The sequence below is a fragment of the Prionailurus viverrinus genome, chromosome B1 (genome assembly GCF_022837055.1).
Source record: "Prionailurus viverrinus isolate Anna chromosome B1, UM_Priviv_1.0, whole genome shotgun sequence".
Classification (NCBI taxonomy): domain Eukaryota; kingdom Metazoa; phylum Chordata; class Mammalia; order Carnivora; family Felidae; genus Prionailurus; species Prionailurus viverrinus.
Genome location: NC_062564.1, coordinates 3246474 through 3264071, shown reverse-complemented (window position 1 = coordinate 3264071; position 17598 = coordinate 3246474). Strand labels below are relative to the sequence as shown.

At 44.0% G+C, this 17598-nt stretch overlaps 1 protein-coding gene across 1 annotated transcript in view; it reads left to right on the top strand.

The window, feature by feature from the left end:
* The window catches only part of CSMD1 (CUB and Sushi multiple domains 1), a gene marked incomplete at its 5' end in the record, with an annotated part of 688146 nt that overhangs the window by 192219 nt on the left and 478329 nt on the right, over positions 1-17598 (top strand). Inside the window, one exon of the mRNA XM_047855978.1 lies at positions 16906-17009. Coding sequence (XP_047711934.1) covers positions 16906-17009 — 104 coding nt within the window. The remainder of the gene's footprint in view (positions 1-16905; positions 17010-17598) is intronic.

The following is a 17598-nucleotide window of genomic DNA, read 5'->3' as shown; positions in this document are numbered from 1 at the left end:
AAACAAACAGACAAATAAACAAAAGACAATAAAAAAATCTTTTCCTGTTTCCTGATTCAGCCTTCCAGTGCCCAAATAAAACTCTTCCCCACATCAATTTTACTAGCAAAGCACCTGAGGACATACCCCAAGACTTCCCCCTCTACTTGATTAAAAATAAATGTGATGAGTCATTTATCTTCACAGAATTCATGTTTTTGTTGGAAAGTCAAACTTTGAAAACTTAGGCTATTTGTTATACCAGCCTTTTTTGATACTCCTCCCCTCACCGTGTACAGTTTTACAACGTCATGGCTGAGAATTAGGAGCTTGTGTATCTTACGTGGATTCAGGTCGTGCCTGTGGAGCATTCCGTCATGTGATCGCTTCCTGTTTATGGCTCTGTGAAGTGACTCTCATTTCTCTGGCTACAAATCACACCGATGATGCCACCTGTAGGTGTATCTTGTCCAGCCTCGTCTGCTTCTTCGCAGCATGTCCCCCACAGAACTTCTTAGCGTCTGCTCCCATGCTAACGTGTCTGCCCACATCACCACCGCACTTTGTCTGCGAAACCAGGCTTCTTTGCCATCTTCAGGCGCTGAGCAAAGCCTTCTTGAGGAAGCACCATCGCCTCTGTGCTCCCTGCCCGTCTCTGCAGATGGAATGTCACACACACGGCTCCGTGTCTCCCCGTGGACTGAGTGCTCTCAGTGCATGGAGTTCGACTTGCATATCTGTTTTCCCCAGCCAAGTGCCGGTAAAGCCTGAGGACTCTAAGTGTACGTTGAAAGAATGAAAGAATGTGCTGTGTCCGCGGGTGGCTAATGTAAAGGAGGGAAGTTGTCTTCAACCCTCTTAGGGTCCCTGGTCGGGTCTGCAAATTAAACTGACAAAGACAGATTCACAGGAGAAAAGGAGAAATTTGTTGAATTGTTGTGTGCATGAGAGCCTTCATGAGAGAATGAAGACCCGTAGAAGTGGCCAGAGCAGAAAGCTTGCATACCTTCCAGACAAAATAAATAAATGTGGAGAGAACTGATAAAACACAGCGGTCTGGTCTAAGGGTGGTGAGTGGTGAGGATGTAACTGGGAAGATACAGTGAGCTTATTAACAAGACTGGTTTATAGCTTTTTCGTCCCCCAAATTCCCATCCCTAGGTCTCCCGATGCCTTCCTTCCTCTTGGTCCAGGGAGGCCACCTCTCATAGGTGAGGTTTATGACCTGTTTCAGGGAAGAGGACAGGGCAGGGGAGAACAGAGTGACCTCCATGTTTCTGCCATTTTTTAAAGTTTATTAATTTTGAGAGAGAGAGAGCAAGAGGGGTAGGGGCAGAGAGAGAGAATCCCAAGCAGGCTCTGCACAGTCAGCACAGAGCCCGATGCAGAGCTGGAACTCATGAACCATGAGGTCATGACCTGAGCTGACAACAAGAGGTGGACACTTAACTACCTGGGCCAACCGGGTGCCCCCATTGTTGTGCCATTTTTTAAACTTCCTTCAGTGTAAGATACTGGATATGCAAAAGTGCCATGATTGGGGTACCATTTAATGAACCTGGTCAGTGATAAAGCAGCATGAGTAATGAACCCTGTCCAGAACTTTCCTCTTCTTAAGGAGGCAAGACACACACACACACACACACACACACACACACACACACACCCAGCTGCCTACCAGTAGAGGGCGGCAATAGTGGCCATGATGCAAGCATTCTCCTTCTTAAACATTAGCAGGTCTTAAATGACCATTTGAAAATATATCTGAAATTGCAGAATTTTAAACTTCTAATGTAGATAAACTTAGGTCGTAGCACAGGTGACTCCAGTAATGGAGAGCAGTGTATTTCATCCTTTGAGTGAATACACAAGATATAGACAGATGGATAGATAGATTACATAGATGATGTCTTTATGGCTTCAATAAGAATTCATAGATTTTACTCAGACAAACTTTTGGGGGGAAATGCTAATCTTACAGCTTTAATTTAACTTAAAGATCCCCATTCATTTTCCTATTTGGAAATGGGATTGCTTATTTATTTCTTTTATTATTTTGTATTACAAGAGGACTATTTTCTGAGTCAGGAAATCCCTTGTTAAGTCCTGGCTTTTTCACTTGCCTACTGATTTGGAGCAGCCCATCACTACTGCCTCTGAGGATAGTTTCTAGAGGATCACCAGCTTCTCCATGGCAGTCACAGAATGCTTTACCCTGTCTTAGTATCTCAGGCAATCTAACTTGTGAAGTCTTTTTAATCTGTGTCACTCTCCTTCCAGAGGGTAACTGGCATTTCTTGAGGCATCATTTTGTGTTTGGCAGGTGCTAAGCACCTGATAAATGTTACTTCCCTTCATCTTTTCAAAGACCCTCTAGGATATCGAGTTGATGGTTGAGGGCACTGGGCCCACATCCCACCAAAAAGTAATAGATTCTGGATGCAAAAAGTTAGTCTGGCTTCAAAGATGAATTTCCGGTTTATTGTCCTGTTCTCTCACGGTCTCCTGTGTATTTCTCTTTTCTGTGACTGGGAAATGGGAAGGGGTGGGGGAGGAGAAGTGAGTAAGGACCCAGGGCTTCAGGTAGGGGACGGAGACACAGAAGGCAGCGGCCGGCCCCTGCTCCACTTGAACTCCTTGATAACACCCCACCAGCAGAGCACACGCGGCTTGCCTTCGCCTTCAGAAAAACAAATATGAGCCGAAATCCTCCTTGTCAGCCAGTCCTCTCTTTCAGGTGGGAAAATGCACTCTCTTCTAATTAATTCATTTTCTTACCCCTCAGTGGTATTTAAATAATTTAGAGGGGAAATAGACACATGACTTGTATGTGTTAATTAGAAAGATGGGTTTGTATTTCCATTTCACACACTAAAAAGGAACGGTTTGCACGTCGGAGTGCCGTGCGCTTAGCGCTTAGCGCTTTGCTGGTGCATCGGGCTTGCGGTTGCCATGGCCTCGGGCGTGGGTCGGACGTGATCGCTGCTTCCCTGACCGGGCACGCTTGCACCTGCCTGGGCGGCTGATACAACAGTGCCCACCCAGGAGGTGAGACAGCCGGTAGACCCTTAGGTTCTGTGGCCGACCTCGTCCTATGGACCGGCGTGTCAGTTCTCGGAAAGCTCACAGCTGTGCGCCTGGAGACAGCCAGGCATCCACTGCTTCCGCTCCATTCGGGGCCATCCCTCTAGATACTAATTCGGCACTTCCCAAATTTATGAAGTTAATTTCCCTTCGATACGTTTTCGCTCCAAGTAGAAGGAAAGTGAGGTGGAAAATAGTTCAATTATTTGCCCCAAACACAGACATTCCACGGACATTCCATGTCTCAGGAAGCCAATGTCACCAAATTTTTTTTCTGAGAAAATTTTCTCATTTTTTTTCCCAATAGCATTGGGTTATTTTTTTGTTTTTTCTGTTTTTTTTATTATTTAAAACAAATTATGTATGTATGTATGTATGTATTTATTTATTTATTTTTGAGAGAGAGAAGACACAGCATGAGCCAGGGAGGGGCAGAGAGAGAGAGACAGAATCTGAAGCAGGCTCCAGGCTCTAAGCTGTCAGCACAGAGCCTGACATGGGGCTTGAACCCACAAACCCTGAGATTATGACCTGAGCCAAGGTCAGACACTTAACGGACTGAGCCACGCAGGTGCCCCTTTCACTGTTAGAGTTTTATATTGTATTAATAAACAAAACAAAGCTAACTTTAATTTGCATTTCTTCAGATACATACCACGTTTTCTTCTGGGTTTGTGTATGGAATTTTTCTGGTTGTCTTTAACAGTTCTGTGAGATGTATTCCTACATTTTTCTTGTTACTTTGCTTTAAGTGGGGCCGTAACAAACCATTTTTCAAATCTATTCTCAGTGCTTTTATCAGCTGCAAAAAATGTGCCTTCTGCTTTTTTTTTTAATTATTGACTAGAACCCTTTGTTCCAGTTACTTCTTGGCAAACTTAATATCTTCTGCTTTTATCTATGGATCTATAATTTTCTCTGGCAATTCTTTCATCTTTTAGACCTTCAAAGCTCCAACTCATTTATTGCACGTCCCTTCGGTTGATAGATTTCAGTGTTCTGCATTTCACCACATCTAATCATGCCCTGATTTGTTCTGTGATGGTAGTTATTATATTGTCGTTCTTAAATTCCCAGTTTCTCACTCTCTCTCTTTTTAATAAACTGCTATCCTCTTTCCTCCATCTGAGAATATATTTCAATAATTTTCTAAATAATGCTTCTGATTCTTTACTTGCTTCATTTCGGGGATTACTAAAATTCTTTAGGAGCTCTCGCTGGTTTGCTCTCATTTGACACCACAAGCCACTTTTAATGTTCCTCCATCATGGCTTTGACTTGCCTCTTTCCCCTGGTGGTCTGGATAATCTTTGTTGTTGTACAATGAGTATTCTATATCCTGGACACTTTTGTTGGCATCTTGATGATTTTTACTTGAGGGATTTCATTTTTAATGTTCATCTCTGTCATGTTCACACAACCCCTCCCCCCCCCCCCCCCCGGCTTGCTTCTTTCTCAAAGTTTTATGGATTTCTCTTTCCTCCTGGAGAATCCACAGGACTCACGCCTTCGTGTTTTGTGTTTTGCCAAGACAACATTTCTTAAGAGAAGCACATTGCTATGAAATGAAGAAGGAAGTGTGTAGTTGGAAATTGTTCTCTAGAAATCAAAGGATAAAGGACTCACTTCTGGATAAAATCAGGACTTAGGAATTCCTACACCAGAAGGAGGACAGACATTTTGGTTGTAAAGGCTCATGAGGTTTGGAATAACAGAATCCATCGGATTGGTGGCGGAATGGGGCCTGGTAGGCGTGGGGAGGTCACAGCCGCCACTAACCGAATCCCTGCTGGGCACGTGCTAGATGTACCCCCTTGGCCTGCACCGTGCTGTTTACCCTGGAAACCCTGTGTGGAGATGAGCACCGCTCTGGCTTTGCGGATGAGGACGCGGGGGAGGTTGGGCAGCTTCCCCGTGGCCCTCAGTGAGGAAGCTGGCAGTGGGCGGGGGGGGGGGTTCAGGGAGCAGCAGCGCTGGGTTCTCTCCGTGCCCACCCCCCCCCCCCCCACGGGGAACACTCCTAGTCCTTGGGAGCCTTGAAGCCGGGGATGAAGGATGTGTGCAGGTGCCGCAGAGAGAGTGCATGCTCTGTTTAGTGCTGAGAGGAGGGACCGGGCAGAGCCCCCAGGGTGGAGATCAGGGACACTCCCCACTCTGGAGAACCCTCTGGGGGATTTCAGGGTTGGGATTCCCAGCTCCTCACGTCCTGTTTCCCGATGGTAACACCAAACCGCTGCCGGTGGAGAAAGTGCGCCTACTTACACATGTTGGGGGGTTGATCTTCTCCTGAGTCACTGGATAAATGGACTCGTGATGGCACAGGATAATAATAACACACTTACTCTTGAAATAATATTACATACCCTCTTCTTATTAACAGCACGCTGAATTGTAGCTTTTAGAGGATTTTAGTTGTTTGTGTGCGAGGCGGGATATAAAGCAAGTGTGCCCTGGAAATAATGTCTTTCTCCTGGGTTGTGCCTTTCAGCTACTTTTCTTTCTCGGTTGGAACGAAACAAAGCTCGTATACGTTATTTGCAGATATCAAAGCCTACTTGTACTTTTTGGTGGGAAGTTTAGATGTATATTTATCTAGTGTCTACGGTACATACATTTAGGCAAGGTGTCGCTCTGTCATTAATTATATGGTTGGTCCTAAGAACTTCAGGCTAAAATGCTTAAAATTTATAAAAAAGTATTTGATAATTTTTGTTTTGTAAGAAAGTGTGAACTTTCCTTTAGGATATGTAATAAATTGCTTTTGACAGTCACGTTAATAATTTCCAGGTATAGATGTGTTACCATGTACTCTAGGAGGAAATTCAGTTTGAAAAATCTTTCTTCCGATAAATACAGTTGGTGAATCAGATATAGCATACCTTCTTTTTGCTGGAGTTCCTACCTTTGTGTCCTAAATTCTCATTTCCTCTCCTCTTGACTTCAAATCTACAGTGATTAAGGCATTTATATATTATCCTCTTCCAAAATGTAAGAGTTTTTTGCCTATTCATCTTGTGCTGTGAGTTTTGCATCTCGGAAATTTGTAAAAATGTTTTCTTGTTGTATATCTCTTCCTATCATCATGATTTCTGGCATAAACAAGGTATTCAGAAAAAAAAACAAATATAGTTTAAACGTCAAAACAACTTAGGGCCAATAAAAAGTGAAGGGTTTTTTTTTTCAATCAGGAAACCCGGCGTATGGGGGGGCGGTGTGTGTGGTACGTATGTGTCTGGTGTGTGGTGTGTTCGGTGTGCATGTGTGTGTGCAAGGGGAGGAAATTATTGATACATTTGGATTCCGTAGGCTTCACTGAATCAAGTGGGACGTGCTCCTTGTTGGAATGGCCCCCTCGACCGCCTTTGTTTCTTCCTACTGTGACTGTCTGCAGCACCTTCCTTTGTATTTTTCAGAACATGTCATTTTTTTAATGAGCACTTACAGAGTCAGTGTTACATCAGTCTTACTGCTCTATCATTGCATTCTTTTCTCTATTTTGAAAATTTTAAAGAGCGTATTAACAAGATTTAAAAACTTCTTTTGACAGTGTAACATTTCTAAGTACCAAGACTTCTGCAATTTATACTCAATCACAATTAAAAAGCTAAATTCATTTTTCTGTTTTACACATTTTTCTAAAATAATATGCCCAATTTACCACATTATTTCTCCTATTTAAAGTTAATCAAGCTGTTTTTCTTAACCTTTCTTTGAAAAAGTAACAACTTTGCTCCTTAAAAACGACAATACTGAGAAGCAATTTTACTAATTTGGTCTACACTTAGTGCAACCACGATTACTTCTGTGTTTTTGGCTCCTTGCTCTTACGTGAAGGCAACAGCCAGCGAGATTTTGGTAAAACACTTGAGTATCTACTAAAAAATGATTATGAAATGAACAAATCAGTTTTGCACAAACTGAGGAGCGGTGAGGTGTAAGTGGCCGTGGAATTTGCGGTGAACTCTTAGGCAGCGGGCGCGTGGCCACCCCTCTGAGGCGCTCCTGGGTGTGTTCTGGGAGCCCCTGTTGGGGTTTCTTCAGCAGACAGGTGTCAGCACCTCCAGAAGATGTTCCCTGATCGCCCCGGTCGGAGCTTCCCCACCGTCCACAGCCCGACGATAGCCTGTCTCTGCCCCATCCTACACTGGTGTGCTGTGTCCTCCAGTAGATTCCAAGTCATTGCACAGAGAATTTGTCACGGCGTTGTTGTCTTTTTTAATTGAAGTGGAGTCTACACCCAGCGTTACACTAGTCTCAGGTGCACAGCGTAGTGACTCTGCTAGTCTACGTGCTGTGCTCGCAAGTGCTCTGCCGTCCGCCCGTACGTCACTCTTACGGCACCACTGACTGCATTCTCGCGCTGTCCCTTCCATCCTGTGACCCATCCATCCCGTAACCGAAGCCTGCGTCTTCCCCTCCCCTTCACCCGTTTTCCCCGTCACCCCACCTCCTCTCCTCTGGGAACCATCAGTTCGTTCTACGTGTTCATGAGTCCGTTACTGCTTTTGTTGGTTTGTTGGTTTTGTGATTTGCTTTTTGTTGGCTTGTTTCTTAAATTCCACATGTTAAGTACAATCATACGGTATCCGGCTTTCTCTGCCTTATCTCGCTTGGCTTAATACACTCTAGCTTCATCCACCTTGTTGCAGATGGCAAGATCTCATCCTGTTTTGGCCACATGATACTCTGTTGTATGTATTTGCCACTTCTTGATCCGTCCACCTCTCAGTGGACACTTGGGTTGCTTCTGTTAGTTTGCCTGTTGTACACAAAGCTGCCGTAAACATAGAGGTGCGTTAAATCTTTTCAAATTACTGGGGTTTCTGAGGGCTAAATACCCACTAGTGGAACTACTGAATCATATGGTAGTTCTGCTTTTAGTTTTTCACTGAACCTCCGTACTGTTTTCCACAGTGGCTGTACCAATTTTCATTTACACCAACAGTGGACGAAGGTTCCTTTTTCTCTACATCTTTCCCAACACTTGCCATTTCTTGTCTTTCGATTCTATCCATTCTGGGAGGTGTGAGGTGATATCTTATTGTGGCTTTGATTTGCATTTCCCTTCTGATTAGTAATGTTGAGCATCTTTTCATGTGTCTTTTGGCCCCTCGGGATGTCTTCTTTGGAAAAATGTCTGTTCAGGGCCTCTGCCTATTTTTAATTAGATTATTTGTGTTTTTTGGTGTTGAGTTTGGGGCAATGTTTAATTACCAGAGACTTGAACTGGTCATATAGGAAATAATTGCTACATCTGTAGTATATTAAATCATTTCAGATCGGGATTGGAAAACAAAACAAAACAAAACAAAACAGAATGACAGTTGGCCAAAAATTTCAAAGAAGTACTTTAAAAATGAGTATTTTGTAAGGAAGGTTAAAAGCTACTTCTGAAAATGGAGTTGTATTTTGTGGCCTCTACTCTTATCTTCCTCTGCTTGTATATGAATGTGGAAATAAAATCTAAAAATCACCAATTTAAGACTCAGGAGTTCCCAGTTGGAGTTCTAAATCTTTCCCTAATTATTGCAAAATACTTGCTTTCATTTTCCACTTCTGAAAACGGTTTTGCAGAATATTGATATTTTAAGCCTCCTTAGATTTTACATTCAACGTTTGCTTATATTCTACTGCTGACCTCACCCTAACCGTCTGTTGAAAACATATGAGCAGATGTCATTGGACTCCATCATTTTCCTGCCAACAGATCACCCAGGCTGCATTCATACTCTGCATGTGGTATTCCTTTGCATTTAGGGATTAATTTGTATCTCATGAACGTCAAAGACATACTCATCTTTGCCCCTCCCACCGTGTCCCCACCGTGTCCCCAGCACCTCTCAGCCCCAGGCAGCATTATTCCTAATCAAGACCATTTAACCATGGCTGAACTCAACCTGCAGAACCCCTTAATTTGGTGTGTTCAATGAATGAAATCAAGGAATTTTTGAAAAACTAAGAAAAGTTTGATTTATTATATGTAATGCCCTCACATATTTCTGATAATAATTTGTCTTTCCACATTAGTAATGTCAGCAGGCTAAGGACAGTGAAAATAGCTATTTCATGTACATTTCTTATCCTGGAACTTTGATGGAAAAAATGGTAGGTATGTAATTTGGAGTTACGTATTTTAAATATTTTGTGAGATTTTATTTTTTAAATGTGTATTTATTTTGAGAGAGAGAGAGAAAATGCAAGCAGGAAGGGGCAGAGGTGGGGGGCGGGGTGGGGACAGAGGATCCAAATCAGGTTCTGCACTGACAGCAGAGAGACCTTTGTGGGGCTCGAACGCAGGGACTGGGAGACCATGACCTGAGCTGAAGTCTGACAGTTAACCAACTGAGCCACCCAAGTCCCTTGTGAGATTTTAATTAGTTTGCTGAATAAGTCACTGTATTTTAAAGCCTTTTTCTGTGGGCTAGGCGCTGTAAAAGTAGAATGTTAATAATCTGGTTTATAATCTCTGACTTCCACATTATTGCTAAAATACTCAAATAGGATATGTATGACAACATCTGATGTCTGACTGGTGACCGGGATATAGGGAACACAGATATGTTTTTAGGAAACACGCCATGTTCTGTTTGTCCAAAGCATGTTCCTTGAGACTTTCTCCCATTAACATTTCAAGGAATATTGGGGATTCAAATCAGCTACTTTCCCCATTTCTAATAATTATAAAGCTTTTGCTAATGAGCTCTTCGTATGATACCATGTCACATATCTGAACTTCCGTCATCCGTTTCTGGAGGCTGTCATTGTCACTGGCTGGATTTACTACTGGATTACCAAAAGGAAGTTGGTAACAGTTTGCAGCATATTTGATACAGCATTTCATGGGGCTCCTAGTTACCAGTGGAAAACACAACCGAAGGAAGGAGGGTGTATACAGTTTAGTGCTGAAAGCTACAGGTGTTTATTGCATGTTTGTACATCTTGTGCGAATTTGCTTCTGCATTATTGCATACCGACTTTCGATATCCATTATTTATGGATATAGGCATATTTTTAACCTAAATATATGTGTTAAAGGTTTACTCACTTAGCAGATAATACGTATATTCCCATGATATTACTAGTAGATGTAATTTATTAAAATTTTGTCATTAAAATTTGAAAGAACATAAAATGTAATAATAGGTTTATAAGAACATGATAGTCTCTCAATTCATCATAAATTAAGTATCGGGATGGCTGGGTGGCTCAGTCGGTTAAGTGACCGACTTCAGCTCAGGTCATGATCTCGCGGTTCGTGAGTTCCAGCCCCACAATGGGCTCTGTGCTGACAACTCGGAGCCTGGAGCCTGCTTCGCATTCTGTGTCTCCCTCTCTCCGTGCCCCTCCCCGGCTGGCGCTCTCTCTCCCTCAAAACTAAGTAAAGATTGAAAAACTTTTCATACAATAAAAAAGATTATTATATGCTTGGGGTCGAATATCAGTTGATCAGTGCCGCAGCTCCTTTGGCTACATTTACCGTGGAACTCGTCGTACACGTGCATTTGTGCGTGCGTTTGGACCTGTCTGTGTGAACCTGCGAAGATGCTTTGCAGACGCTGACTTGCGGAGGGCCCCTGAGGCCCCAGTCAGACCACTAACTACATGAAAAGGCAGCTGTGTGACAGAAGCTGGCGTGGGTGGTTCTTCCTGGCGGCCCTCCGGCCTAAGGATTTCTGTACGGGAGGTCTTCGGGCACACAGGATGTGGAGCAGGAGGCGTCGCTGCAGGCAGGGGACCTGGACTTGCAGGGAGGGCAGGGGAAGGCCTGCCGTGGGGTAACCGGTTGCCCTTCTTTCCTCTGCCCGAGCGGCTGCAGCCTGGAAGACGGAAGCCCCCAACGCGCCCCTCCGTCCCGAGGGACGCGTCGCCCTCGGCTCCCGCCTCCAGGAGCAGGTCCGCTTTCACCCGCTGGCGATGTCACCGTGGCTCTTGAAGGAGCCAAGCTTGGGAAGAGGCTGCACGCGCCACGGAGCGTGGCACGCGTGGCTGACACGTCGGGGGGCGTGCAGTGTGTCGGAGCACGGCGGGACGTCTCGGCTCGAATCCCCGCCGCCGCCGCCGTTGTGTGCTCTTGCTGCTCGTTTGGGCTGCCCAGCGAGTGCCCACTGATCTGGCTGCAGCGCCCTGCTGCGGGGACGTGAACCAGTCGGGAATCTACTTGAAACGAGTGAGCTGCTTACTTACGGTCATCTGAGGGTTGGAGTTTGGTGCGGCCTGTTAACGGATAATGAGCTGTCCCACGGTTAGAGATGCTGCTCAGAGCATCGTAGTGTTGGTCACAGGTCGTGCTACTGACAGAAGAAGGAAAAAGTTCCATTCTTTCGGTTTGCTTATTTTTTTTTCAATTTTTAATTTTAATTTTTGAGAGAGCACAAGCGGGGGCAGGGGGCCCAGAGGGACAGAATCCTTAGCAGGCTCCAGGCTCCCAGCTGTCAGCACAGAGCCCGACGTGGGGCTCGAACTCACGAACCATGAGATCGTGACCTAAGCCGAAGTCGGACGCTCGACCGACTGAGCCCCCCAGGCGCCCCTGTTAGTCGTTTTGTTTTGTTTTGGTTTGGTTTGTAATTTAAGTCCCTCTGTGCCTCTTTGATAAGAAAGCTGAAGACCAGTTAGTTAGAGGAACAGTGCGTGAAGCCTCCCAGCAGGATTGAGGCAAGTGGCATGTATGGGGAAATGGCATCTAGGTTCCATGCGTTTGGAGATTTTTCTTTTCTTTTTTTTTTTTTTTTTAAATTTTTTTTAAACATTTATTTATTTCTGAGACAGAGACAGAGCATGAGCGGGGGAGGGTCAGAGAGAGAGGGAGACACAGAATCTGAAACAGGCTCCAGGCTCTGAGCAGTCAGCACAGAGCCCGACGCGGGGCTCGAACATACCGCGAGATCGTGACCTGAGCCGAAGTCGGACGCTGAACCGACTGAGCCACCCAGGCGCCCCGGAGATTTTTCTTTTTTAAGTAGCATTAATTTTGAGTCAGTGACATAGAACGAATTATCCAGGCCCTGATAACAAAATAACATCCTCATTAAATAAAATATGTAAGTTACTTTTTACAAGAAACAAGGATTCCATTCATTCTTTAAGAGCAAACAAATTTGTGTGTATGTGTGAAGGCTTCGTAGAGCAGTTTTAGGTTCACAGCAAAATTAAGAGGAAGGTACCGGTTTCTCACACACCCCCTAGCCTGCATGTGCACAGCCCTCTCATGACCAGCACCCCCGCCAGGCGCTGTGTTAGCTACGACTGATGAAGCCACGTGGCTGTGTCATCGCCGCCCAGAGTCGGTCGTCTGCGTTAGGGTGGCTCCTGGTGGTGGGCATTCCATGAGTTTGGAAAAATGAACGTGTCCCACCATTAGAGTCTCGTACAGAGTATGTTCAGTATTCTAAAAATCCTCCGTGCTCCATCTAAAGATGTGTGTTTATTCACAGCTCCCAATTTGTCATATTTTATATAAAACAACACACAGTCCCATATGCTCGGTTTGTATCAGTTTGGCAAATTTTCCCTTTCAACTCTTAATAGCAAAGTAAAGGAAAACGGAGATAATGCAGATTTACTTAAAATTCACCATAAATCACTGTTTCTGCTTTAATTTACTCAACACCCCTTCACATGTGAGCACATAATTTATTTCCACAACCCAGGGGAACTGTAAGTCCATAGACATAGGTGTGAATGGTGGCATAGCCGTGTTCCCCTACACGGACTTGCATGTCGGAAGCATTGCTCAGTGGTAAGTGGGATCACACCCTTCTGTGAGGCACTGCCTGTACGTGTGGCTTAGGGTCGGGAGAGGAGCACTGAGTCAGGAAAGGGAAATGGGGTGTCTCCCCAGCCCTCCCTCTCCCCACCATTTCTAATGCTAATTTAAATCACAACAGCACCTGATGCCCAATTTAAATGGTTCTACTTCCTCTGGAAATGTGGTTTCCTACTGATAAAACTTAGCATTAGGGACAATTGATTTAGTATCTTGCTCTTTTAAGAAGCCCCTTTGTTGATAAGCACATCTCTAACCTGAGCGGTGGTACCAGTGTGTTTAAAATGTACTCATACAAAGGAAAAGATTTGCACAAAGCCCTGTTCGTGAGAGAGGGCCAGGACATTAATTTGCCTTGAATATGTGAATAAATGCGGAATAAATGAGCAAATGGGAGCACAGAGGAGGAGAGAGAGGGAAGCATCATGTAGGTAATAATACTTAAATATGTTTGTAATTGTTCCCAGAAGATAAACATAAGGTTACTTATGTTTAAGGTCACTCCAGGTTATATTTTGTAGATACTGATTTATGTTTCTTTTGCAAAGTTTAAGAAACAAGTCTTCTATATATTTTTAGAAGCACCTGATTTAGAAATGTTTAAACAGAGGGTAGTGTGTTATTCTCATAGAACCTATAGGGTGTTGATGTACTTGATAATGCAGAGAAAAACTCATAAGGAGTCGTTCCACAGACCAACTGTTACAACAACGAGATCCTGAGAATTTGTCAAAAAAAAAATACATAATGTTACAAAACGCCAAGAATGTATTTTAAAGATGATACCAAAGTCCTGACTGACCAGCATCTCCTTCTCACAAACCTAAGATTCTCTTTGGAGAATTGACAAGTAAATGATTTCATCTATTTTCATTAAGAAATCTTTACTTGTAAATGTTAACTTCTATAATTATTCTGTATTTATCAAAATATCCTCTGCGGATTTTAAATTTTTTGAAGTCTAGAACCTTGTCTTTCTTTTTTCATTTATGTTTTCTTATTCCTTCCTATTTTATCTATTAGGGAGTTTTATCTGTAACAGGTAAAAGTTTGGTAATGACTTTGTGTTTATCAAAATACTCCCTAGCAGACTTTTCAGGTTTCTTGGAAGGCTAGAACCTTGTCCATTTTCTCTTTGCTTTCATCCCGAGCACTGTGGCCTGGGCACAGTACACATTCACTAAATCCCAGAAGTCTGAGTCACTTGTTGGCCTCAGCAGGTGGAGGAAGTGTAGTGGCCACCCTCATGGCTTTGACCGTGGGGGGAGTGGGGCCTCATGGCATTGACCCTGGGGGGTGTGAGGCAGGCAGTAAGAGCAAGCCCACGAAGATTCCAAAGGGTGAAACGTTGTGAAGGGAAAAAACAATGTTGACAAAGAGGTGGACTTTGTTGGACAGAGCGAGCAGGGGAGGTGCCTCCAAGAAACAGCCACTGTGCAAGGACTTGGAAGCATGCGTCTAAAGAACTAAGGAAACCACTTTGGCTAAATGTCACTGGGTCATTCACAGTCCCAAACACCACGTCGCAGTCAGCATCATTCGTATTCACGATAGCCTGGATAGGAAAGCAGCCAAAGTGTCCATCTAAGCATGAGTGGATAAAGGAAGTGTGTGTTCACATACACAGGAATATTATTCAGCCTTAGAAAAACGAGGTACTTCTGTTTGTAACAGTATCGACGAACCTGGAAGGCATACTGCTGAGTGAAATAAGACAAATATATAAAGACAAAAAAAATCAACGTCTCACTATCTGCGGAATCTAAAAAAGGCCAATCCATAGTAGCAACGAATGGAAAGCGATGAGCAGGGGCCAGGAAGTGACGGCCATGGAGGGATACGGGTCAGAGTTGTAGTTATGTTTGGTGAGTACGTGGAGAGATCTACAGAATGGTGGTTCTAGTTAATGACGTTGCACGGCGTACCGGAAGTTTAAAAAAGTATACATTCCCCGTGTTATCAGTACACGCAAAAAGTGGTAACTGTATGAAGAGATGTGTGCATTAGCTTGACCGTGGTAATCATTTCACAGTGTATACGTATATAAACTGTCGTGTTGTGCACCTTACACACTTATGATTTTACCAAAAATGTGTGTGTTCCCGCAGTGTTACTTTTTATTTGCATCTCTGCCCATCCTTGATTGGAAATGATGGCAAGTTTCGTTACAAATGTGTATTTCCGTGTTACTACCAGGTAGACTGTTTATAGAATATCATATTGTCTGACACACGATAGGTTCTTTGCCCAAAATTGGGTCTACGTCTTCTCTTTCTATGGAGCATTAATGGCATGTAGTAAAGATTACACTTTGACAGCAGGCTCTGGCTGCTTGTTGATGGCCTTTGCCTTGCCTTGGAAGAATCTCGAAACGGCCATTTTTACACCCCTAATGAAAACAGTTATGTAGTGAGACCCCCTGTCTGTGGCTCATTACGAATCGTCCAACCATGACCCTCAGGCTGTAATGGATTATCACTGCTTCTCTGCAGGGTGTTACAGGAGGCAGGTCTGAGTAAATGTGTCAGGAAGGTGCTGGGACGGAAACCGCCGGCCTCGATGATGATTCTTCAGTTTCTTTATTCTCTTCTTGTTGGACCTTCGTCACTTACAGACAGACACATAAGAAAGAAAAAATGATACAAAACCCACCTCAGGCCCTCAACTTCACATGCAGTGTTAACACTGGTTTGCAAGAGCTATCCGTCTCGACACCTGTTTCACAGCAGATTGCCAAAGTAATGTATTCAGACAAACACTGCAGTTTGAAAGGGTAGACTTTTAATAAGTTGTAATGACTGTGTCACTAATTTTAGTAGGAATTTTGAATAGCCAAGTTAATGCCTTCCATCTCAGCATTGCTCGGAAGCACACCCGTGTACAGCCCGCTCAGGGCCGCGCACGTTAAATTGGATGTTAGTCGGAAGTCGGCCTTCTTCCTGGCACCACGTTTCCTCCTTTCGGGTCTAAGAAATAGCCATTTGATACTTTTTTACAAGATTCCAGAGTTTTAGCTCTACTCCGAAATAGATCCCATTAAAATGTCTTTCCGGTATTATGGTTCCTGTTCTCTCTGTCCTGTCTTCCTCCCTTGATTCCTGCCTCTCTGGATGCATCTGTCTCCTCTATTTGTCTATCATCGATTTCTCTACCTATAATTTATACTTCTCTATTTACTTTTTTCTATCCTCTCCATCATCTGTCATCTCTCTCGTTCATCTGTCTACTGGTTGATCTTTGTATCTTTTACCAATCCATTATCTGTATCTGTCTCTCTTATCTGTCTGTCTGTCTCTCTCTCCATCTATCAGTATCTACCATCCACCTAACTCCCCGTTCCTTATTCTCTTTGTCACTCAGGATTCTAGCCTAATTTCATGACATCTCTGACTCTCTTTCTCCTCGATCACGTTATTGGTCACCAAAGAAAGCATTTCTTCGTTCTGGAGAAAAGGACCCTGTGCTGTATTAAAAAGTTGGCATGGGGTCAATCACCATGACAGTGTTCTTTATGGCAATAAAGCTTTGAGGCTTTGCAGAATTAAATGTAGGAGAAAACTTTCTAGCCTCAGATCTTTTCCATATGTTAATATGGATAATTACATAAAATCTGCAGACATTACTCTAAAAATATTTATTTCAGAGTGTTTTGGGTGTCCTCAAAATATATTAAAAAATATGAAAAGAATTCACATAAGAGATATATTAAAAGAATTAATGAACAATTCTTTTGCTTATATGGAGTTATCTTTTGGTCCTTCTAAGCACTATAAATGTTAAATATTTGATAGACGTTTATTTGACTTAAGACACAATATGGGTTATTTTCACTTTTAGAACTGGTAATCAATGTCTCTGAAGGGATAGCAGTTTTCAATTCTATAACATTCCGTACCTGAGAGTTCTCAAACGTATACAGTTATCCATAGAACTACTTTTTAAGACACCTGAATTTGTTTGAAATACAGTGGAATTAAGGAACAAAAATGTGTACTACAGCTGAATATTTGCAGCATGGAAAGTCATGGAAAATGTCTGTGATACCAAATGATGGTCTTTGCCTTTGCTTTATTTAGGTCATCAAGCTCGCGTTTGAGGAGTTTGAACTGGAGCGAGGCTATGACACCCTCACCGTGGGCGATGCTGGCAAAGTGGGCGACACCAGGACCGTCTTATACGTGTAAGTACGGGACGTGGGGTCTCCTCTCCTCTAGCGCACGCGGCCGTCTGTGCCCTCGTGGGTGGAGCTTGCCGAGCTCGGGGTGTCCAAGTCTGATTTCACATGAGGACTGACTCAGGAGTGTGTTTCCTCTGTTTCCATGTTTGCTTGTTCTTTATCAGTGTTTTCGGAAGTACAGGTATCTCCTAGCACCGTGCCATAGGTCTTACAGAGCCCTCACAGCCTGTAAGACCACGTGCTAAAAGCAGAGAGGTTGTCGGGGAGTGGCCCTGGGGTAGCGGGCTGTGCCTCTGTGCATCCGGGGTCCCGAGGGGGGTACGGCCACAGCCCTGCTGACGGGACCAGCGCATGGATTGCTGCTCTGCCGCTTGCCAGGGGAAGCGTAGTCGGCCCTGCAGAGTGTTCCCTGGATGCCTCCCCCCCCCCCCCCCCCCCCCCCCGCCTGCCGAGTTTGGCCTTGAGGACGGTTTGTCACTCCTGTGGGACCTCTGCTCTCCAGACTGAAAACACGATCTGGGAGAATCTCTGGTCATCAGGGCTTTCAGCACAGAGGGAAGCACCTTGCACGGATGGCTTCATGTAGTGACTC